The 23,385-nt window shown below is 46.0% G+C and overlaps 1 protein-coding gene and 1 long non-coding RNA gene across 5 annotated transcripts in view; one reads left to right on the forward strand and one right to left on the reverse strand.

Moving 5' to 3' along the window:
- Positions 1 to 5,356: 5,356 nt before the first annotated feature.
- The window catches only part of IL13RA1 (interleukin 13 receptor subunit alpha 1), a 37,737-nt gene continuing 19,708 nt past the window's right edge, over positions 5,357 to 23,385 (forward strand). The window contains exons 1-2 of one of the 4 annotated variants that reach the window (XM_075941161.2): positions 5,357 to 5,687; positions 21,179 to 21,336. In XM_075941161.2, the coding sequence (XP_075797276.2) occupies positions 5,576 to 5,687; positions 21,179 to 21,336 (270 nt within the window). In that variant the 5' untranslated portion in view covers positions 5,357 to 5,575. Of the gene's footprint in view, positions 5,688 to 16,421; positions 19,984 to 21,178; positions 21,337 to 23,385 lie in introns of those variants that run through there. The other 3 variants (XM_075941159.2, XM_075941160.2, XM_006135316.4) reach the window with 3 other exon arrangements.
- On the reverse strand, positions 9,264 to 12,450 carry LOC112547791 (uncharacterized). Its single transcript, XR_012906968.2, has 2 exons — positions 12,016 to 12,450; positions 9,264 to 9,410 (listed from the first exon to the last, which is right to left on the reverse strand). It is a non-coding gene; the product is annotated as an uncharacterized LOC112547791 (long non-coding RNA).

Below are 23,385 nucleotides of genomic sequence, written 5' to 3' on the forward strand. Positions count from 1 at the left end.
GTAGTATATTTAGCTCCATATATTTTTTTCCCCAGGAAGATTACTCGCCATAAGTAAGAATGGTGGAATTAGTCTTTAGTAACATCTTTATTATCTTACTGAAACCCAAACTATTACTTTTTTCAGGGCATCTAATCCAATCAAAACATTTTCATATCCTGAATTCTTCTTCTTCGGGATGTATCCTACTTTTGTGCTTGGCATTCTTGCTAAGATTTACACGTCTTGTACAATGAGGAGAAACAATAGGTAGTGCCACCAGCCCCACCTTTAAAACTATGGCTGCCCCATCTTTAACCTTATTAGATCCTGATTTGGGCTCCAAACTTACAGGCAGGATGACGTGAAAAACATAGTTAAGTGATCACTTAATTGAAGATTGTATCAAAAGGTATATTGACAAGGGAGCTGAGTTAAAACTGCACAGGCAACCTCACATTAGCATTTATTCTCTTTTAATGCTTGGCTTTGCAGTCTTAATAGTATTGTTTTAAAGTGGGGGCAGTGGCAGTTTTTTACACATGCTTCACACTAATGATTATACATTCTGTCTCTTTTTGGAATCATATCCTGGTATATATACAAGTAAATGAAATACAGCTCTTAATTTGAAACATCAGTTGGGCTTGGAAAAGGAATGTAAAAGCATATGGAGCTAAATTAATTGCTTTTGTACATCCACTGAGGACAACAGTGCTATGGGATGATTTAAATCACTGTGCCTGGAAAGAGATACAACAGAAAGACAGGGAAAAAATAAACAGTAATAGAAAAAAATCCAAACTGAGGGGAGAGGATCTAGAAAACAAAAGAGGAAAAATATAGCCTGCTAGGAATAGTGTTTTATAGTAGTCACCCGAAAGGCAGCACTGCTTCCAGCAGAGCTTATAAATGTGTTCCAGGAGACTGTAAGCAGTAAGATAGAAGGCTGGGAAGGGAAGTAAGGGGATTAATTATTCCAGCAGTTGGAATGGAAAGAGGCAGGACACCAAAGAGTTAGAAAGCTGAAGTCTCACTGAAAGAAATGCACTGGGGAAGGGACCAATATGAGGGAGAATGGTATGTTACTGGAGCAGAAGGGTATGCAATGTACTGAGAGCTGGGTTGAGAAAACAGATGCAACAAACATCTGGGAGGCAGAGTCAAGGAAGGACAGGAGCCATCTCTGAAATTGTTGCTCCTCAGAGGGAAAGAGACTGGATGAAAAAGAAAGCAGGTGTGAAAAATATATAGTGCAGTGCTCAATAAGAGTGGAGACTGCGAGGACTGCATATATCTCAGGAGCAAGATTATGCATTGTAGTTCCAGAAACTCAGCACTAGCAGGCACAGCCTTGTCTTAAACCTAGCAATGAAAGCCCGATTCATGTTTTCACACATTAGAACTTTAAACTACAGCATTTCTGTTTTGCTTGTGTCTATACAGATATCATTTTAGAGAACTTCAGATGTTCCCTAGAGACTCTTTTTCTTGCCCCAGGATGATTTAAAAAAAAAGAGAGAGAGAAAATGCTACAGGATATCCCATACCCAAGGGCTGTGTCTAGACTGGCCAGTTTTTCTGGAAAATCAGCCACTTTTCCGGAAAAACTTGCCAGCTGTCTACACTGGCCGCTTGAATTTCCGCAAAAGCACTGACTTCCTACTGTAAGAAATCAGTGCTTTTTGTGGAAATACTATGCTGCTCCCGTTCGGGCAAAAGTCCCTTTTGCACAAAACTTTTGTGCAAAAGGGCCAGTGTAGACAGCTGAGATTTGTTTTGCGCAAAAAAGCCCCGATCGCGAAAATGGCGATCGGGGCTTTTTTGCGCAAAAGCGCGTCTAGATTGGCCACGGACGCTTTTCCGCAAAATGTGCTTTTGCGGAAAAGCGTCCGTGCCAATCTAGACGCTCTTTTCCGGAAATGCTTTTAACGGAAAACTTTTCCGTTAAAAGCATTTCCAGAAAATTATGCCAGTCTAGACGTAGCCTAGCAGAAAAGGGTCAGCTTCCCTTTTCCCAAAATGGGAATGAACTGTAATGAATGCTTGCAAAACTTTTCAATTAGAGTTAAGAAAGTTAGACTATAGAATGTTAATTTTATAGGCTTAGGAACAAGGTGAATTTTAGCTAATTTACTCTTGGGTCCATCAGAAGTTCAAAATTATTAGCCAAAGTTCTCTATGTATGCTAGCTTTCTATCATTATTTGTATCGTGGCAGCATCTTACACATTGGACTATTCATTACTGTACAAACAACACAACAAAATGGTTCTTATCCCATAGGATTTACATTCCCCTTTAAATCTAAATTCATGTACATGCAAGGTGTAAATCAGGAATAACCCTACTGAAGTAAAAAACGAGGAGTCTGACAAAATGTGTTTTACCCATGAAAGCTTATGCCCAAATAAATCCATTAGTCTCTAAGGTGCCACAAGACTCCTTGTTGTTTTTGCAGATACAGACTACAGCAGGGTTTCCCAGACTATGGGTTGGGGCTTTCTTGCGCAAAACTGCATCTAGATTGGCACGGACGCTTTTCCGCAAAAAGTGCTTTTGCGGAAAAACGTCCATGCCAACCTAGATGCTCTTTTCCGCAAATGCTTTTAACGGAAAACTTTTGCGGAAAATCATGCCAGTCTAGACGTAGCCAATCTGTTTAGTCTATAGGGTGCCACAGGACTCCTTGTCACTTTTATCAGCATGAGGATTAACTAGTTAATCCTTGAATAAATTTATATAAGATGTTTTAATTTATGTGGATTGACGTCACACCTTTAGTTGATTCTCAAATTTCCTGACTGTAGAACTGAACTAGGAGTTTGAAAAAACAAATGGTCTGGTTGCACTTTATAGACCCGTGGTCACCAACAGGTCGATCGCGATCGACTGGTCGATTGCGAGGTCTCGACCAGTCGATTGCGAGGCATCCTGTCTGCCCCACCCTCATTTCCCTCCCACCCCCGAGAAGCCCCACTACCTACCTCCAGTGAAAATGGAGGTAGTATAGGCTTCTTGGGGATGGTCAGAAGTCCAACAGCTTAGCGCCACTTCCGGCAATTCCGGAAGTAGCGCTAGCTGCTCTGCCGGGTATACTGCGGGAGTCAGCCCCGGGGAAGGCACGTGAGCGGGGTTTCCCTGGCTGGGGGGCGGACAACCCCGGGGCAGGCACGCGCAGGGTTTTCCTGCGCCGGGGGGTCGGCCCCGGGGCAAGCAAGTGCGCGCAGGGCTTCCCTGCGTCTGGGGGGGTCGGCCCTGGGGCAGGCGCGCACGGGGCTTCCCTGCGCCGGTCGGTCCCCAGGGCAGGCACGCGTGCGCGGGGGGGCTTCCCTGCGCGGGGTCAGCCCCGGAGCAGGCATGCGTGCGCGGGGCTTCCCTGCGCCGCGGGTGGGTCAGCCCCGGGGCAGGCACACGCTGGTTTCCCTGTGGGGGCGGGGGGATCCTGGAAGGAGGCAGATACAGGGGACTCACTGGCACCCCGCTCCCCAGCCCCCACTCCCTAGCCACAGAAAGCTGTCCCCACTCCCCTGACTCTGTCCCCACTCCCCTGTCCCCAGCCACAGAATGCTGTCCCCACTGTCCTGTCCCCAGCTACAGAACTCTGTCCCCACTCCCCAAACTCTGTCCCCACTCCCCTGCCTCCACTCCCCGAACTCTGTCCCCACTCTCCTGTCCCCAGCAACGGAACTCTGTTCCCACTCCCCTGTTCCCAGCTACAGAACTCTGTCCCTATTCCTGTCCCCACTGGCACCCTGTCCCCAGCTGCAGAAACCTGTCCTCTGCCCTCCTAGCACCCTGTTCCCTCTCCCCTGTCCCCAGCCCCACAACTCTGTCCCCACAAAATGTATAATTATAAATGCTTCATTTTAGATTTCAATAGCATGAATTAAAAAACAGACCATTTATTTCATAACTATAAACACGTGATCGCATAATTTAAAAATAAACTGTTTATCAGAGTGTGTAAGTAAGGGCTGGGGATAACAAATGATGGACAGGAGACTAGAGAGGGCGGGGCTTTAAGAAAGGAGCAGGGCATCAAGGAAGGGGCAGGGCGATAGATCTTCAGAGATTTAAAAAGTGATCTTGGGTGTACAAAGGTTGGAGACCACTGTTACAGACTAACAAAACATGCAGATGGTATCATGAGCTTGCCACTTCTTCAGATGACTGGAGTTAGGAGTTTAGGAAGTGCACGCCCAAGATAAATAGAAGGGGAGGGGGGAAAAGGAAGGCGGGTGGGAGAGAGGGAATCAGTCAGTATCTGCAGACCGGGTAGTTAAAATGAAGCCCTTTGCAGTGTGGGGAAAAGCCTGGAGCACCAAGTGAGGCGTGCGAAGGGGTAGGAGCGCTGGGGATGCTCGGGGAAGCGGGGGGGGGGGGGGTTCTATCTCCAGCCGGGAGTGCAGCAGCAGCGGTCGGTGACCCCCTTTGCTGACCCGACAGCCCGGGGAAACCACGTGAAAAGTAAAGGCCCCCTGGGCTGTATTTTAAAAGCTTTGCGAGGAAACACCCTTTCCCCCGCCGCACGCTGCCAGCGCCGGTGTACCGGCCCTCCGCGGGGCCCTGCTTCCACCGCCTCCCTGCCGCTCACGGCTGGGGGCCGGGCGCTGAGGGGGGGCCGGCTTGTAAGGAGCGGGCGGGGGGGGGGGAGACGGGCTGTGAGGGGCCGGGCGCTGGGGGGGCGGGTTGTGAGGGGCCGGGCGCTGGGGGGGGGGGGGCGGGCTGTGAGGGGCCGGGCGCTGGGGGGGGGGGCGGGCTGTGAGGAGCGGGCGCTGGGGGGGGGGGGACGGGCTGTGAGGAGCGGGCCCTGGGGGGGGGGCGGGCGCTGAGGGGACCCGAGCTGTGAGGGGCCGGGCGCTGGGGGGGGGGGACCGGGCTGTGAGGGGCCGGGCTGTGAGGGGCCGGGCGCTGGGGGGGGGCCGGGTTGTGAGGGGCCGGGCGCTGAGGGGGGCCGGGCTGTGAGGAGCGGGCGCTGGGGGGGGGGGGGCGGGCTGTGAGGGGCCGGGCGCTGAGGGGGGCCGGGCGCTGGGGGGGGGCCGGGCTGTGAGGGGCCGGGCGCTGAGGGGGGCCGGGCTGTGAGGAGCGGGCGCTGGGGGGGCCGGGCTGTGAGGAGCGGGCGCTGGGGGGGCGGGCTGTGAGGGGCCGGGCGCTGGGGGGGGCGGGTTGTGAGGGGCCGGGCTGTGAGGGGCGCCGGGCGCTGGGGGGGGCCGGGCGCTGGGGGGGGCCGGGCGCTGGGGGGGCCGGGCTGTGAGGGGCCGGGCGCTGAGGGGGGCCGGGTTGTGAGGGGGGCCGGGCGCTGGGGGGGCCGGGCTGTGAGGGGCCGGGCGCTGGGGGGGGCCGGGCGCTGAGGGGGGCCGGGCTGTGAGGGGCGCCGGGCGCTGAGGGGGGCCGGGCTGTGAGGGGTCGGCGCTAGGCCCCCGGCCGGGCGCTCCCTCGGGCCGAGGTGGCCAGGCCAGCGGCCCGCCCCTCCCCCGCGGAGGCCGCTCCCTCCCGGCTCGGGTTACCTGGGCGGGCCGCCGAGCGCCTCTTCCCGTCTGGCCCGTCCCCGCCGCGCCGGGAACTGGCGGGGTCGGAGAGCGGCGGCGGCGGACATGGGCGCTGCGGGGCGCGCGGGAGCCCGGCTCCTCCTCGCCGCGACCCTCTGCCTGGCGGCCGCGGAGCCCCACGCGCGGGCGGCAGGTGCGGTGCGACGGGGGCGGGCAGGTGAGGGGTGGGGGGGGGGGACTCCGCTCAGCTCGCGCTTCCCCTCGCGGCCCCCCCAGAGCCCCCCGCCCCCTCCCTGCGCGGCCCGGGCGGGGACTGACCCCGCTCCCTGCGCCCAGCCCGCCTGCCCGGGATCCGCTCGAAGCGGCGCTGGGGAGACTAGCGGCACCGTGCGCTCCCCGGGCCGGCCTGCCCGCACTGGCTCTGCCCCCGGGTGTCACAGGGACCCTCTGAGATTCTCCACGTCGCTGGTGGCTTCACATTGCAGCGGCACAATCGCCTGCGGCCACAGCCACCTTCACAATAAAACCACCGGCTTCTGCACCTCGCACGCTGCCTCGGAAAGAATGACAGTCCCAATCCCCGCAGCTGTGCCTCCCGACACCGCATTGAGCACCTCCATGAGCGACGTGGTGCCTTTCATGCGACTTTTGCTACGATCCGTTCCCCATCGCTTTTTCAGAGGCAAGACAGCTCACACGGCAAGGGGGAGAGCACGTCATTTTTTTTTGTTTGTTTTAGATTTTTTCGAATAAATAGGAAAATACCTTTGTAAACCCACAACATCAGCCAAAAGCAAGTTGGGAACAAATGTCTGAATCAACCTGTAATTTGGGGAGTTTTTTAAGTGTCTAGATTTTCATGTTGACTGTGTGTTTAACTAAAGAAGTTCTGTGGAAAAACATTAATATAACATGGCTGAAAATTTAAATGAAAACTAATCTCTATTTTAAAGGATTCCCTATTTACAGAAGATTAATGTAAAAAGACCATGTACTTAAATGTATGTGGAGACTACCTTAGATCCCAGTGATTTTGATGTTCCTTGTATTTGTTAATAAGAACAAGGAAAAAAATGGATGGAAAAACAATCTGAAAAGCGTGCATGTGCATCTGTCCTGTGGGGGGGGGGGAGGCAAGTATAAAGGAATAAAATTCAGAACTAGTTATATCATATAATTTAATGCTAAATAACTTACTTCTTATCAGTCTATAACACAAACTATCTATAAGGCTAACTCCAGCTTCTGCAAGTTTTTTGTCAATGCAGACTGTATGCTAGTGTAGAGTCCAGCAGAAATCATGAGAGGCTCAGATGTTAGATGAGGATAATTTTGGTGGAGCTCTGGGGGAGGAGAGGCAGAGGTTCAATATTTAATCAAGTTGTATTTTGTATAACTGGTGGTAGTATTTCTGATACTGGAAAGTTTGGCATTGAAATCAAGGTTAATTCACTGATGTAGTCTTGGCTACTGTTAATCTTGGAAATCTTACTGATGATGTATCTTGGACCGAAATAAAATATTACTTTTTTTAGGTTTTTTAAATGAAAAAAATCTTAGGCTTTGAATTAAACCATTGATTTTCTTTCCCTGTTTTTATAAATAATAAGATTGTGGAATCTCCTTCACTGGAGATATTACATAGAAGGTTAGATAGACATCTATTAAGGATGATCTAGATCAGTGTTTCTTAATCAGCGGTGCAAGTACCCTTAGGGTACTCGAGAGGAGTCTGGGGGGTACATCAACACAACTGAAATTTGGAGAAAACTGATTTTTTTAAAAAAGTTTTCCAGCGCTTTATTATTTTTGTACTTTTTACACCCAAAGATTTCATCTCCCGCCCGGCTACAATTAAGTTGTTTAAACAAATGTGTTGCAATGGTAGAAAAAAAAAAGTGTGTGTCTGAAAACTGTAGGTACTGGGGGTACTTATACATGTTTTTGTTTTGTTTAAAAAGGGGTACTCTATTAAAAAAAAGGTTGAGAAACACTGATCTAGATGGTGCTTGCAAGGGATTTGGTGAGCTCTTGAGGTCCCTTCCTATTCTAATATTCTGTGATTCTATTCTATGATTCTATACATTTTTCATCTTAAAGGAGTGTCACTACATCACTGTGCACACCTTTAGAAGAGTTGGAATAATGATTCATATATATAAATGTATTGTTCTCCTTCAGAGAAAGTTGGAGTCCCCTCATAGTTATTGATAAGTTCTATCTTTGATCTACTTCTTCTTTCACTTTCATAATTACTGTTGAGGTGCCATTACCAGCTCATCTAATATTCTGTCAAACTTTCTAACGCTATAATAATTTACTTAAATTAGATATCTTAATTGTATCAAATATTTAAATCATGGCTTGCAAAACAAATATTAAAGTAGAAAGCTTCTTAAATTGGGTGCTAACTGTGTGGATTTAATAGTATATATGTATTGAATTATTTTGGAAAATGAGAAGGGAAAAAAATGTGGAACATAGGCTCACATGTTAAGCAACGATCCGCCTGAAAGAGCCATCTTCTAGTGGGGCCCCTTTCAGGGCCAGCACTGCAAACTCTAGTGCACTTCTCAGTATACTGCAGTTTAATATTGACCAAATATCGACAACAAAATTACAAACTCCACCCACATCTAATCTTGCTCTAGGAGATGCACTCTACCACTGACGTGCAAATATCAGTTCTAGGCTTATTCAAATTGCAGTCAGTATGCGATCTTATGTTAGAGAAGAGCTGTCCTCTGTCACTGTACTGACATCTGGCCCAAATACCATTGTAGAATGGCAGGTAATCAAGATGAATGAGTTTGCACTAATTAATATCAATAGATCTCCATCAGCCAGCTAGCCAGCCTCTCTACTCCACCCACCTTTCCGGGTCTTTCCATCTACTCTAGTGACTTCTGTTTCCATCAAGTCTGTTGGTGTTACCTTAAACCCATAGCTGGAGCGAATCTAATGGTGTGGGCATCAGTCACTGACCTATAACTCCTCTATGGCCCAAGACAAACTCCCAGCTTTCATAGTAGCAGATGGGCTACAGGTTCTTCGCCCAGCATCACTTTTTCACCTTCTAGACATCTGCCTTCAGTGGTCACAGAGCATCTGCTGTCTTTGATCACCAGGGCATGCAGCTATTAACAATGGCTGACAGAAGGTCTCATGGAATTTTCTGAAAGCTTGGTGTGAGGTCTTTCAGGCAGAACTAGATACATTTATAAGCAAACTGGCTGATTGGATTTACATAAGAACATAAGAACGGCCATACTGGGTCAGACCAAAGGTCCTTCTAGCCCAGTATCCTGTCTGCCTACAGTGGCCAGCACCAGGTGCCCCAGAGAGGGTGGACCGAAGACAATGATCAAGTGATTTGTCTCCTGCCATCTCTCTCCAGCCTCTGACAAACAGAGGCCAAGGACACCATTTTATCTCATGGCTAACAGCCTTTTATGGACCTAACCTCCATGAAATTATCTAGCTTCTCTTTAAACTCTATTATAGTCCTAGCCTTCACAGCCTCCTCTGGCAAGGAGTTCCACAGGTTGACTACACGCTGTGTGAAGAAGAACTTTCTTTTATTAGTTTTAAACCTGCTACCCATTAATTTCATTTGGTGTCCTCTAGCTCTTCTATTTAGGGAACTAATAAATAACTTTTCTTTATCGGCCCTCTCCACACCACTCATGATTTTATAGACCTCTATCATATCCCCCCTCGGTCTCCTCTTTTCTAAACTGATTTGACATGCTCAACCAATATAAATGACTCCCAACAAACTTTCTGCCATGAGTGCCATTTCAGGGTTTTTTTTTCTTTCTTTTTTTTTTTTTAGGGGGAGGCAACTTAATTGTCATCTTAGGGGCCACTTAGGCACTTAAATGCTAGGCATTTGGCAGATAATGTAGCAGTCAGTTGACAGGAACCTTGTATCTGATTCCTATATAAAAGAAAAATAAAGAAATATTAGACCCACTAGGCTCTAATAATAACATATTCTGACATCTTGTGGCAGGTCACTTAAGGGACACTGTTAAGTTTAAAACTTTAATATATATATTCTTACCTTGTTACTAACTCTGTGGAGGGAGAGCAAGACCCATCAGAACTCCTGGTGTCTGTCTCAGCTCTAGGAGAGGAGTGGGGTCTAGTGGGATATAGTGGGGGCAAATATATCTGGATTCCATGTAAGAACATCACAACAGCCATACTGAGGGAAAACAAAGGTCCATCTAGCCCCATATGCTGTCTGCCAACAGTAGCAAATGCCATGTTCATAGGAAATGAATATAACAGGCAACCAGTGGGTGATTCATCCCATCACCCATCCCCACCGGCAAGCAGAGGTGAGAGACAAACAGAACATGATGTTGGATCTCTGTCCACCATGTCTTATAGCCATCAAAGGACCTATGCTCCATGAATGTATCTTGGTTTTGGTTTTTAGTCCTGTTAGAGTCTTGACCTTCACTTCTCTTGCACAGAGTAGCACAGGTTTACTATGAAGAAATACTGTATATATTTGTTCATTAGCCCATTTGTTTATACTATACTAACACTATATTTTAGCAGTTGGCAAACTTCAGTTTGTGACTTGTCAAGGCAAGTTGCTGGCATGTCAGGATGTTTTATTTACCTGGAGCCCCGCAGCTCCCTGTGTCTGCGATTCATGGCTCCTGGCCAACAGGAGCGGTGGGAAATGGTAGCTAGCACATGCTTCAGCCTGCGCCGCTTCTTGCAGCTCCCATTGACTGGGAATGGCAAATTGCAGCCACTACGAGATGAAGGGCACTATACCTGTGAACACTCCAGGTAAACAACACAACCCAGTGCACCACCAGCTTATCCCTGATGGGTTGGGAGTTACAGTTTGCTCAGCCCTGTTGAAGATCACCATGATGGAAAGTCCATTCTGGATTCGCTTTTTTAGAAAAATGCTAAAAAAATTTTTAAAAATTATGTAAATGTTATATTTGTTATGTTATAATTGATATAAATGTCTGGATATTGATAATATCATTTTTCTCATTATGCCCATGTAAATGATTTAAAAACGTGCTTCTCTAAAGTTCAATTTTCCTAGTCCTAGTTTGTTTTTTCTAGTATTGTTCTTCTAAAGGATTATATTATAATTATCTGTATTTTTATAGCACATACTTACATTGCTCGTAAAATATTTCGATGTCAATACTTCATACATTTAAAGTTGCAAACTTTTTTTTAGTGGAATAGATTGCTTTTAAATTAATGCCAAAGAGCAGTGCTGTAGACCTGCATGACATTTGACCCATCCGTTTCACAAAATGCTAGACCTTACAAGTCAATCAGAAAAATACAGTGAATAATACTGCTATGGCTCTGATGTCGGTCTGCTATTGTATAATTTGATCTCTTTATGCACGTTGACTACTGGATCTCTTACATCTCTAGCCAGTCTGAAAATATAATGCACAGAATCCATTAAATCTGTAATAAAATTTAAATAGCCTGTTATCGCATAGACATGCCAATCTACAGGACTGCTTTGAAATAAACAATGAACAATTATAATTTGACAATGATAAAGCAGGTGACATTCCTTTCTAATGTCCTATAAAATCTATAACTAAATTATTTTTTAAGATTTTTATACTAGTATTTAAAATGAGCAATTCTGAAATCAAAAGAAAACTGCTCATCATGCAGTGTTCAAACTTAAATTGTTGAATACACAGAAGCAAACAATAATTGTGCTGCTGCTCATGAGTTCTATATCAATGAGAAGCATGTAAAAGAATGGCAAAAAAATAAAACAACACAAAGACACGCAAAGAAACAAGAAAAAATGTCCAGTGATGTGACTTCATTTCCTGGGCTGGAAAAAGAGCTCAGTGATCAAGGTTTTGAATGTTAACAAAATGGGCACCTCGGCACTAGAACTGGATTTCATCTGTGTGCTCTGAAAATGAAGTCAGTAAAGTCATCAATGTTTGTCACATCGGTGAATCTGAGTACTCGCTTCATGAATCGTCATGGTTTCTGTCTTCATCAGCACACAAAAATAGCACAAAAGCTGCTGAGTGACTTGGAAGAAAAAAATCAAATCTTTCAAAACGTTTATTATAAAATATTGAAAGGAATAGCATTTGAGCTGTCTCAAATAGAAAATATGGATGAAACGCCACTGACATTCAATCTCCCAAACAACAGGACGGTAACTGGTGTTGGTGAAAAAACAGTTTTAATTAAAACCACTGGCCATGAAAAAAAATCCAGTGATTTTTAGCTTGTTTGGCCAATGGATCAAAACTTCCTCCTGTTATTGTTTTTAAAAGAAAAACTGTCTAAAAATATGAAATTTCCCGGGGTGTATCATATGCTCACATGAAAGAGGATGGATGGATGAAAGTGAATGGCTGGAAAAAGCGTGGAATGAGAAACCATGAGAACATCTCAAGAAACCTGCTATGCTTGTCTGGGACATAGTCAAGGCACACAAGATGGATGAGGTAAAACAGGTAGCAAACAAAACAAAACTACTTTGGCTGTAATGCCTAGAGGCTTACCTTCTGTTCTACAACCACAGGATGTCTGCCTGAACAAATCCTTTAAGACAGGCTACGCAAAATGTGGTCTGACTAGATGTGCTCAGGCATGACGAAGTTGACAAAAAGCGTGAATCTTATGAAGCCTGAAATCAATCTGGTTGTTCAGTGGATCAAGCATACATGGGAGTTCATTCCCTTGGAAATTATAGAAAAGTCATTTTGGACATGCTGTATCAGCAGTGCACTTGATGGCTCAGAGGACAATGCCATATTTGCTGACCACACAATGGAGGATGATGAGTCTCAGGACCATACTGCCGGCATCTATATTGACAATGCAGGAGCAGCTATGACTGAAGCTGAGTTTCATGAACAGTTTGGTGAATTGGAGCCTTTGGAGGATTTTAAAAGGGCAAATATAGTGCCCATCTATAAAAAGGGAAATAAAAACAACCCAGGAAACTACAGACCAGTCAGTTTAACTTCTGTGCCAGGAAAGATAATGGAGCAAGTAATTAAGGAAATCACCTGCAAACACTTGGAAGGTGGGAAGGTGAGAGGGAACAGCCAGCATGGATTTGTAAAGAACAAATCTGTCAAACCAATCTGATAGCTTTCTTTGATAGGATAACGAGCCTTGTGGATAAGGGAGAAGCGGTGGATGTGGTATACCTAGACTTTAGTAAGGCATTTGATACAGTCTTGCATGACCTTCTTATCAATAAACTAGGCAAATACAACTTAGATGGGGCTACTATAAGGTGGGTGAATAACTGGCTGGATAACCGTTCCCAGAGAGTAGTTATTAATGGTTCACAATCCTGGTGGAAAGGTATAACAAGTGGGGTTCTGCAGGGGTCTGTTTTGAGACTGGTTCTGTCTTCATCAACAATTTAGATACCAGCATAAAGAGGACGCTTATTAAGTTTGCAGATGATACCAAGCTAGGAGGGGTTGCAACTGCTGTGGAGGATAGGGTCAAAATGATCAGGACAAATTGGAGAAATAGTCTGCAGTAAACAGGATGAAGTTTAAGAAGGAGAAATGCAAAGTGCTCCACTTAGGAAGGAACAATCAGTTTCACACATACAGAATGGGAAGTGACTGTCTAGGAAGAAGTACGGCAGAAAGGTATCTAGGGGTTATAGTGGACCACAAGCTAAATATGAGTCAACAGTGTGTCGCTGTTGCAAAAAAAGCAAACATGATTCTGGGATGCATTAACAGAAGTGTTGTGAGCAAGGCAAGAGAAGTCATTCTAACACTCTACTCTGCACTGATTAGGCCTCAGTTGGAGTATTGTGTCCAGTTCTGGGCACCGCATTTCAAGAAGGATGTGGAGAAATTGGAGAGGATCCAGAGAACAATAATTAAAGGTCTAGAAAACATGACCTATGAAGGAAGACTGAAAGATCTGGGCTTGTTTAGTTTGGAAAAGAGAAGATTGAGGGGGGACATGATAGCCATTTTCAGGTCTCTAAAAGAGTGTCATAAGGAGGAGGGAGAAAACTTGTTCATCTTGGCCTCTGAGGATAGACCAAGAAGCAATGGGCTTAAACTGCAGCAAGGGAGGTTTAGGTTGGACATTAGGAAAAAGTTCCTACCTGTCAGGGTAGTTAAACACTGGAATTAATTGCCTAGGGAGGTTGTGGACTCTCCATCTCTGGAGATATTTAAGAGCAGTTTAGATAAATGTCTATCAGGGATGGTCTAGACCAGTGGTCACCAACCAGTAGATTGGGATCCTCTGACAACTGATCCTGACTGGGTTGGCTAAGAAACTGTCAAGCACTGGAGTAGCCCCTCCACCCACTGTCTTGCTGCTCCTGCTCTCTGCCTTGGAGCTGCTCCCCTGGGAGACTTCTGCTTGCTGTGCAGGGCATGGGAGTGAGAAGATGGAGGCGCTAATGTCAGGGTGTCCTTGCTGCCCCCCCACTTCTGTACCCTCTCTCCACAGAGGAAGAATGGGATGGCGGGAGCTTGGCAGTGCAACTTTCTGTCACTCTCACACACTGTGTGTGTGTGTGTGTCATTCTCACAAACACCCACTTACTGTCCTTCTCTCTCATCTCCCAACCCAACACATACGTGGAGGTTTGTTGTTGTTACTGCTTTTACTGCTTGCAAAATGGGTTATTTTTGAGTTTTGACTGGTCTGTGCATTTCATCATTTTCATTTCTCTCTTACACTTAAATATAGTAGGGAGTTCTAAAATAACTAACCTGTTGTGGCTGGAGTAATTATCCCTGTAGTAATTGCTGCTCCTGGACATGGCTGGCATGTCCCTGTAGTCCCTGAGAAATGCAGAGGAGGCAGTCTCCACATGCTGTCCTGGCCTGCAGACACGACACCTGCAGCTCCCATTGATCAATAACGGGGAGCCTTGGCCAGTAGAAGCTGTGAGCTCAGTACCTGTAGATGAGGAGGTAGCACATGGCACCATGGAACCGTTGCTGTACATGCCAGCTGCTTTCAAGAGTGGTGCAGGGCCAAGGAAGGAATAAACCTACCTTAACCCTACTGCTCCACTACCAAGAAGCTGTCTCAGTTAAACGACGCCCAGCCAGGAGCCTGCTTCCTGAACTCCTGTCCCAGCCCTGAACCTCCTCATATACCCAACCTCCTGCCCCAGGCATGAGTCCCCCTTCACCCAAGCTCCTTCCTAGAGCTTGCACCTTGAACCCCATCCTGGGCTTAGCCCTGAGCCCCTCCCACACTCCAAACTTCTTGGGCCAAGACTAGAGCTTGCACCCAAACCCCTACCACAGCCTGGTGAAAGTAAATGAGGAGAGGGAGGAAGGGGGAATGGAGTGAGCAGGATAAGACCTTGGAGAAGGAGTTGAGCAGGGGCAGGACCTCAAAAAAGGGGTGGGAAGGAAGTGGGGAAAAGGGTATTTGGGTCTGAGGTAAATCTTACATTGCACTTACTGAAAAAGCGATTTTGTGGTTAAAAAGGTTGAAGACCCCTGATCTAGACAGTACTGGGTCCTGCCATGAGGTCAGAGGACTGGACTCGATGAGCTCTTGAGGTCCCTTCCAGTCCTAGTATTCTATGATTTAATAAATAAATTCATTAGAATTATATGAGACTTTAAAAACATGGACTGTAATTTTGAAGGTATGTGAATACAAATTTTATTAGCTATTCTAACAGGTTTCTTTTAGATTATATTAAAATAACTTAGATAAACCTTTTGCATGTTTCTTGTGACTCCAACTTTTAAAATACTTTTAAAGCTGGGTCAGCAGACTTTAGCTCTTGGCTCCTTAGGGCAAGCCATGGGTGCGCCGGGATGTTTTGTGTACTTGGAGCGTCCGCAGACGGCACAGAGTCCCTCAGTTCCCAGGGGCAGCTGTTCACCATTCCCGGCCAATGGGAGTTGCGGGAAGCTGTGCGGACCAATCAACGTACTGGCTGCCATTCCCGTTGGCCAGGAATGGCGAACTGCTGCCACTGAATGCTGAGAGGTTCCAAGCCTGCAGATGCTCTAGGAACACACAACTTCCTGGTGAGCCAACGGCCTACCCTGAGGGACCAAGAGCAGAAGTTTGCCAACTCCTGATCTACAATGACAGTATAGCCTGTTCATAAGCCAACCCCCGTTCTTTGATGCTTCACATTATAACCAAAAAAATTGGCTCGCGAATGGGTATATTTGGTACTTTCTTTTATTTGTTTTTATATCTACTGCTTATTAATTTTGTTGAGTAACTCCTAGTTCCTATAAGAAAAGGAAAAACCATGTAGCACTTTAAAGACTAACAAGATGGTTTATTAGGTGATGAGCTTTCGTGGGCCAGACCCACTTCCTCAGATCATATTCTGAAGGAGAATTGGCATGACCATATATACCAAAGGAATACAATGAAAAAAGTGATATATTCCTGTTCGTCCAGAAATATAATTTATGCCATCATGTGCCAACAGTGTCCTTCTGCTATCTATATCGGACAGACTTCTCAGACACTTCGCCAAAGAATTAATGCCCACAAATCAGACATCAGACATCTTCACAAGGAAAAACCTGTTAGTTTGCATTTCAACCTACCTGGACATAGTCTTAATGACCTTACTACAAGCATCTTACTTCAAAGAGACTTTAACACGAAAATACAGAGCGAAACTTCAGAACTTTCATTCATGCTTAAATTTGACACTTTCCGAATGGGCCTTAACAAAGATGCTAATTACCTTACACATTACAAAGACAGCTTCCCCACTTATCACCCCTGATTAGCCACTCATTGACTTATAAACAGCTATTCCCTCTCTCCCTCTTCCTCCCCCACTTTCTGTTCTAAATCCAATTTGTCAGTTTAATAATGTGTTCACTTTTTTCATTGTATTCCTTTGGTATATATGGTCATGCCAGTTCTCTTCCAGAATATGATCTGAAGAAGTGGGTCTGGCCCACAAAAGCTCATCACCTATTAAACCATCTTGTTAGTCTTTAAAGTGCTGCATAGTTTTTCCTTTTGTTTTATCAAGATCAGACTAACACGGCTACCTCTCTATTCCTAGTTCCTATGTTATTTGAAGGAGTAAATGACACTTCTTTATTCAATTTTTCCTCACCATTCATGATTTCATAGCTCTGTCGTATCCTCCTTTTAGTCATATCTTTTCTGAGCTAAAAAGTCCCAGGCTTTTTAACCTCTCCTCATATGGAATGTGTTCAATACTCCTAATAATTTCCTTGCTCCTCTGTGTCTTTCCAAATCCAGTGTATCTTTTTTGAGATGGAGTGATTAAATCTGCACATAGTATTCAATGTTTGGGCATGCCATAGATTTATATAGAGGCCATATGGCATTGTTTATCTTATTAGCTATCTCTTTCCTAGTAAGTCACAAGATTCCGTTAGGTGTTGTTGGGGTGTTGGGGGTTTTTTGTTGTTTTTTTTTGATTGCCACTAGACATGGAGCCAATATTTTCAGACAGCTATCCACAGTGACTCCAAGATCTCTTTACTGATGGGTTCAGCTAATTTAGACCCCATTATTTTGTATATTTGGGGTTATATTTTGCCATGTGCATTACTCTGTATTTATGAACATTGAATTTCATCTGCCATTGGGTTACCTAGTCACCCAGTTTTGTGAATTCCCCATGTAACTCTTTGCAATCTTAACTGTTATCTTAAATAAATTTTGTATCATCTGCAACTTTTGCCAACTCACTGTTCACCCTTTTTTCCAGATCATTTATATATGACTGTGTTGAGCAGCACTGGTCTCCAGTACAGACACTGCACATCATGATGTATTTATTTCCATTCTCACCATTTATTCCTACCCTTTGTTTCTTATCTTTTAATTGGAAGTGCCTGGCAATGCTTTCCAGATCATCTAATGATCCTTAATTTACTGTAATGACTGTTTAGAAATAAATTCCCTGTCACAAAGGCAGTGCTGTTGCCAGCTTCCAAGTTGCTCACATACCACACTCAGGCTGTGTTGCAGTTAAGATAGCTCTGTCTGGAGCTAGGCTGAGTAGACCCCAGTACAAAATACAGGGGAACACTAGAGCCCTTCAACCCCCTGATGGCACCCCTGCTTTCTGCTAATTATTCCAGGCAGCTGATAAGAAATCCGTCCGTAGAGGCCATTAAGCTTTGCCAGCATTCAGATCTGCTAGTAACAACACAGAAAGCGATTAATAAGAATAAGGATCTCATTCAAGTACTGGATCAAACCCGACATGATCGATGGGGGAAGAGAATCCCAAAGCTGGATTTTCTCATTCTAGTCAGAAAACTTGGCAGACAATTAAAATCAGTTGTATCCTCAGCAAAAAGGAATTACTGCAATTCTTTCACCTCCCAGCTCGTAGCTAAGGCCATGCTTAGAACCTGGAGAAGGCTTTCAGCTGTGTGCTCACATTGAAGATGAGACATTCCTCGTATGGATTCAAATGTGATGGTTCCTGTGATGGGGGGAAGGGAGGAAGGTTGAGATGGCTAGGTAGGCCAATTAACTCCACAGGCTTCTCCCAGAGGAAGAGCAGGGAGGTCTATACATCAGCAACAGAAGGGGCCAGCTGTTGGAAAAAGTCAGCCTTTCCTTGGGAAGAGGAAGGAGGATTTGGAGGCTGAAGACACTCCTGGGAGGAGGGTTTAGAGCTAATACAGAGAGAGGTGAGGGGAGCCGACGTGGTCAGAAGCAGCCCAAAGAAGGCGCCACGAGTGGAAAGACCAGAGTTGCTGGGTTGAGGGTCCCCGGACTGGCACCCAGAGAAGAGTGGGGGCCTGGGTTTTCCTACTAGCCAGTAAACTAGAAGTGTGGGAGTGCCAGAGGGTTCAGAGGACTGCACCATAGAAGAGGGAGCACTGGGTGACGAAGTCAGAGGGCTAAGTTGAAGAGCGGATGCTGCAGTTCCTGGAGTGAGAGGGGCTGCAGTCCAGAGGGAGGGTCGGAGCAGTGGTGTGCAAACCGCAGAAGACAGCATCTGCCTCATGCGCATAGGCAGCATGTGGGGGGCAACCAGGGCACCTAACCTAAATGACATGGGCAGGAGGGGCAAGGGGCCAGCCAACAGGGCCAGAGTCCCCGGGAACAACTGGCAGGGGGGAAGAGCTGGTGCCTGCAGCAGGGGTTTCTCCTGGGTGCTCACTGACAGCAGCTGGGAAAGCAACGCAATGCAGTCCCAGTTCCCTCCACTCCTCTGGCCTCGTTATTCATGGGAGGAGGCGGGACTGCACTTGGACTCACCATCAGGAAGCAGAGCCATGTGGCTGGGAGAGGAGAGCAAGCTGGGGCAGTGCTGGACCACTTCCCCATCCTGTTGCCAGGCGGATTGGACCGTCGCTGCCAGCACCAGACCCCTGGCCCTGGGCCACATCGTTGGGGGGAGGAGAATGAGATGGGATGGGGACAGAGCAAGGACAGGGAAGAGGAGAAGGTCAAGAGAGGCACAGCCTAGGGTGGTGGGGCCCTTCCCCAGGCTGGGGGGGAGGGGTTCACATGGCCATTGGCCTCACCGTGTCACCCCTCACCAGTCGTCCTTGCTCATGAGCTAATCTCCAAGAGACCTGGAGGTGACAGCTGTGAGCGGTGTACCCTGTGACTGCTCCTTTTTTGGACAAAGAGCTGGACCAGACCATAAAACTTACTGACACTGGAAAGGCTCCGGGTCTGGATTATGGAGTCCCTTCTTCAAACGTTGGCTGTTTCGTTTCTGCCTCCAGTGTTTCCAGGACAACTACATCCCAAAAATATGGTGCAGAGTGAAGGTCGTCAGCGTTCCAAAATTAGAGCCAACGGATGATCCCAAGAACTAATGACCCACCTCTCTCCTTTGTGTCAGGTAGGAGCTTGTGGAGAAACAGAGGCACCTCATAACCAACATGACTCTCTGATCACTACCGTCCTTCATTCAGGCTGGCTATGTATGAGGATGGTGTATCCAAGCTCAAGTCATGCACCTTACATAGGGCACCAAAGATGCCTGCGAGAGAGGCCAAGCACCAGTTTTCTCTTTGGTGGATCATTCAGCTACGTATGATGTGGCCTGGCGTGTAGAACTGTTCGCCAAGTTGTAGATTATCCCTATGAAGCCAAGATGTGGTTTTGGAACTGGGAACAAAGTCAGTCAGCTTAGGCCACTCAGCTCTTGCCAACATGGATAACTCTGCAGGAAATGGAAGAACCATTCAGACACGACACATATGCTCTGGCCACTTCCCTTGGTTTGTGGAGATTTCCAGTCAACGAGTCTAAGATGGCAGCCACAATCTTCCAGCTGAACAGACTTGCTAATCGACCCTTTGCAGTCTGCACTGAAGACCATCTACTCCCTTTTCCAGACAGCTGTTACTTATGTAAAGGTCAGCCGTCCCATCTAACACCCACCACACCTCCTTCACACAGCAGGATCCCCGTGGTCACGACACCATGACATTTCAGATTTAAATGTCTGAAAATGTGAAATTTACCAGTTTTCAAATCCTATGGCTTGAAACTGACCAGAATGCACCTTGACTTTGGTAAGGACCTAATTGTGATACCATTTTATCTACCCCTCCTCTTCCTTCAGCCATCTTAATGCTGGTGTTGCTTATTCAGCTGACGACATGATGGCTAATTTCCATGTAGAAACCAATCTCATTGGACCTTTTTAATGCCTGTTCTATTGGATATAATAAAGAATTGCCTTATACAAAAAGACCTCCCTGCCCCTGGATAATTGGGTTGATGACTCTTGAGACTCTGAGTGTGGCATAGTTTGTGCTCTTGATCATCTTCCAAGTCATTTTTCTTGATGAACCAGGTTTTCCCCTCTTTGTCCTTGATTGCTTGTACTGTTAGATGCCATAGCTTGTTTCTTTTCCTTTCGTACACTTGTTAGCACGTGTTTGTAGTAATCGTAATCGCCTCACAGGGAAGTATTTGTGTAATTGCCCACGGTTTTGTTTAATGCTTAATTAGGTGGCTGGATGGGGGATGGGCAGACCTGTGAGGGTGATGACAGAGAATAGTTCGTCTTTCAGCCGCTGTGCACAAACTTACATCAGCAGCCACCTGCAAGCCTTCGGCTGATGCTGGATAAAACCTGACCAAAAATGTAGTTCCTGAAGGAGGTGTTGTGTGTGCCTGCCCACCTGATCAGTCGGGCTTGTATGAAACTCACTCCCTAGCCCCTGAAAATCAGATTTGCATGTGGTTTGGGGAGGTAAGAGGAAGCATTGGTTGGGCAAGTATGTCAGTTGTGTTATTTTACAATCTAGTCTGAACCATTGTAAAGGGAGAATTTTGTCAAATGTTTAAAGATCAATACAAAAATATAGTGGGTTTTATTTATTTATCCCTTATTTAAGTAGGATTATGAAGCTGAAGCGGATTATATTTTTAAATCGTTGTAATATAAACGTCCGTAGGATCTTAGCATCAGTACATGAAATTTAGAACATTTTCTGATCAGCTTTAATTTTTATTTTTCAGACTTTGGGGGAGGAGGGTCAAAATATGTAAGTTTCCTCCTGACAACTTTGGTTTTTCATTGTTTTGACCAGAAAGGGGGGTTCGTTTTCCAGAAAACTACCTGCTTTTGTTGGGAAATTTCATTGTTAAAATGAAATTTCTGTCGAAATAGACTTTATGGACAATTTTTACCAGCACTAATTAAATTATTTACAGCATGCATTATGTATGTATTTAAAGCTTTTTCCTTTGCTTTTATAGGAAAAAAAGTTCTCCCGCCTCCATCCAACCTACATTATTCATATGTCCAGCCCTGTAAACTGAAATGGACGTGGAGTCCTCCAGAGGGCATTAGTAGTGACTGTGATCTAGAATATTGCAGTGAAATTTTGATTAATGAGATCCCACAAGAAAATACAGTAAGTTTTGCTTTCAGCTCTTTGAATTCCACAGTGTTCCTGTAAATATTTATCCTTGCATTTCCTTATGAAAGGAAATACAATGACCTGTAGCTGTTCTCGGAAGGTATATACTTATAATGGATCTACATACTTAGCAATCCTGTGCACGACCGGTCATCTGATGAAGTGGGTTGTGCCCACGAAAGCTCATTATACCATCTACATGTTTTGCTAGTCTTTAAGGTGATACTAGACTATTTGTTGTTTTTTAAGTTTTTCCTGTTACAAACTAACTTGGCTACCTCTCTGAAGTTTAAGTTTGGTGGACAAAGAAGAGGGGACAGAATTATCTTTAGCTGACCACAAACGAAATGATTTTTTTGACAAAACAATTACAAATTATTAAGTTCTTTTGCCTTTTTGAACAAAATGAAAGCAAATTTTGAAATGAAAAACTCAATTTGAAAATGTTAAATATTTTTGTTTGAAACAACATACTGACTCTTTGGAGTCTTTTTCACTGAAATAATTTGGTGAAATCTGCACAATTTTAAAATATTTTGGTTGAACCAAACGTACTTTTTGGTGTGGGAAAGGAGTTGTTTGCTCTTAAAAAATCTCACCTCTTTAAGTTGTGATGCCATGCTTTGTGGTACAATGCGCAGAGCTCAAAAGCAGCAGCCAGCCTCATTCCGGCATTGGATAGTTTGTGATTATCAGAACCACTGACTAGGGAGGGGGAGCAACGGAGGCAGCTGCCCCAGGACCCAGCGATTCAAAAGGGCTCAGTGCCCCCACCCGCTGCCGCAGCCAGAGCCCTTTAATTCCTCATCGGAGCACTCCAGGCAGATATAAGGGCTGGGAGGGCTAGCATGGCACACTCCAGGCAGCGCTGAGAGCAGCCTGCCTCCGGCCCCTCCCCTTCCACCCGAGACCCCGCCCCTTCCAGGATCACAGAGCCTGGCGCGGCTGTCGGTTCCTCTACTGATAATTAACAAACAGCATGATAGCAAAGACTCCTGTCTCCATTATATTAAGTATTCCTTTTAAAGGTATTCTAACCTATCCACACTAGGGATGTCAAATCCCGTGTAATCAGTTAACGGATTAAACATTGGGGTTAACCGATTAAGCGAGATTCCAGGTGAGGGACTGCACTCGCCTGGCTGGAGCCACCCCCTGAGCTCCTTCAGCTCTGCTGGCCTCATGTGAGGTTGCTGAATCCCAGCGGGGTGGGCCCGGCAGACCTGGAGCACCCCTCGGCACCGTGGCAGAGGGCTGCTCTTAGGCATGGGTTAACAGTTAAATGGTAAGCATTACCAGTAAGCATGATGCTTACCCAGTAACTGATTACCCATGCACACCCCTAATACATACCACTATCTGCATCTTCAAGCTACATAAAACTGAGCTTCAAAGTGGGATCCCAGTCCAGAAGTTTAGCTAGTCATATACTTTCACATTTACATAAGAACGGCCGTACTGGGTCAGACCAAAGGTCCATCTAGCCCAGTATCCTGTCTGTTGACAGTGGCCAGCACCAGGTGCCCCAGAGAGGGTGGACCGAAGACAATGATCAAGCGATTTGTCTCTTGCCATCCCTCTCCAGCCTCTGACAAACAGAGGCCAAGGACACCATTTTACCCCCTGGCTAATAGCCTTTTATGGACCTAACCTCCATGAGATTATCTAGCTTCTCTTTAAACTCGGTTATAGTCCTAGGCTTCACAGTTAAAGATTTTAACAATCTTTTTGTCCTGAACTGCCCCCACGTCATGGTGTCTTGGATGCTGCCCAACCAGATGTGATGCAAGTCCTCCAGGCTCTGAAAGGACACCTCGTGGGGACACTCTGTGGTTACTGACCACTATGGTGGTCATATGGCCTGATGTTTACAGCACGGTCCAGCTGTGATTGCAGTATTCTTCCTGCCAAATCCAGGATATCCTGGTTCTTTTAAGGGAAACCAGTTCCTAAGTTTGTTTTGTGGCTGCAGTTTTTGCATTCAAATCTGCTGTATTTGGAATGTTGATGTTTGTTTGGCTCCCATCTCGGTTCCGTGATTGT

The sequence above is a fragment of the Pelodiscus sinensis genome, chromosome 13 (assembly GCF_052426305.1).
Source record: "Pelodiscus sinensis isolate ZL-2025 chromosome 13, ASM5242630v1, whole genome shotgun sequence".
Taxonomy (NCBI): Eukaryota; Metazoa; Chordata; order Testudines; family Trionychidae; genus Pelodiscus; species Pelodiscus sinensis.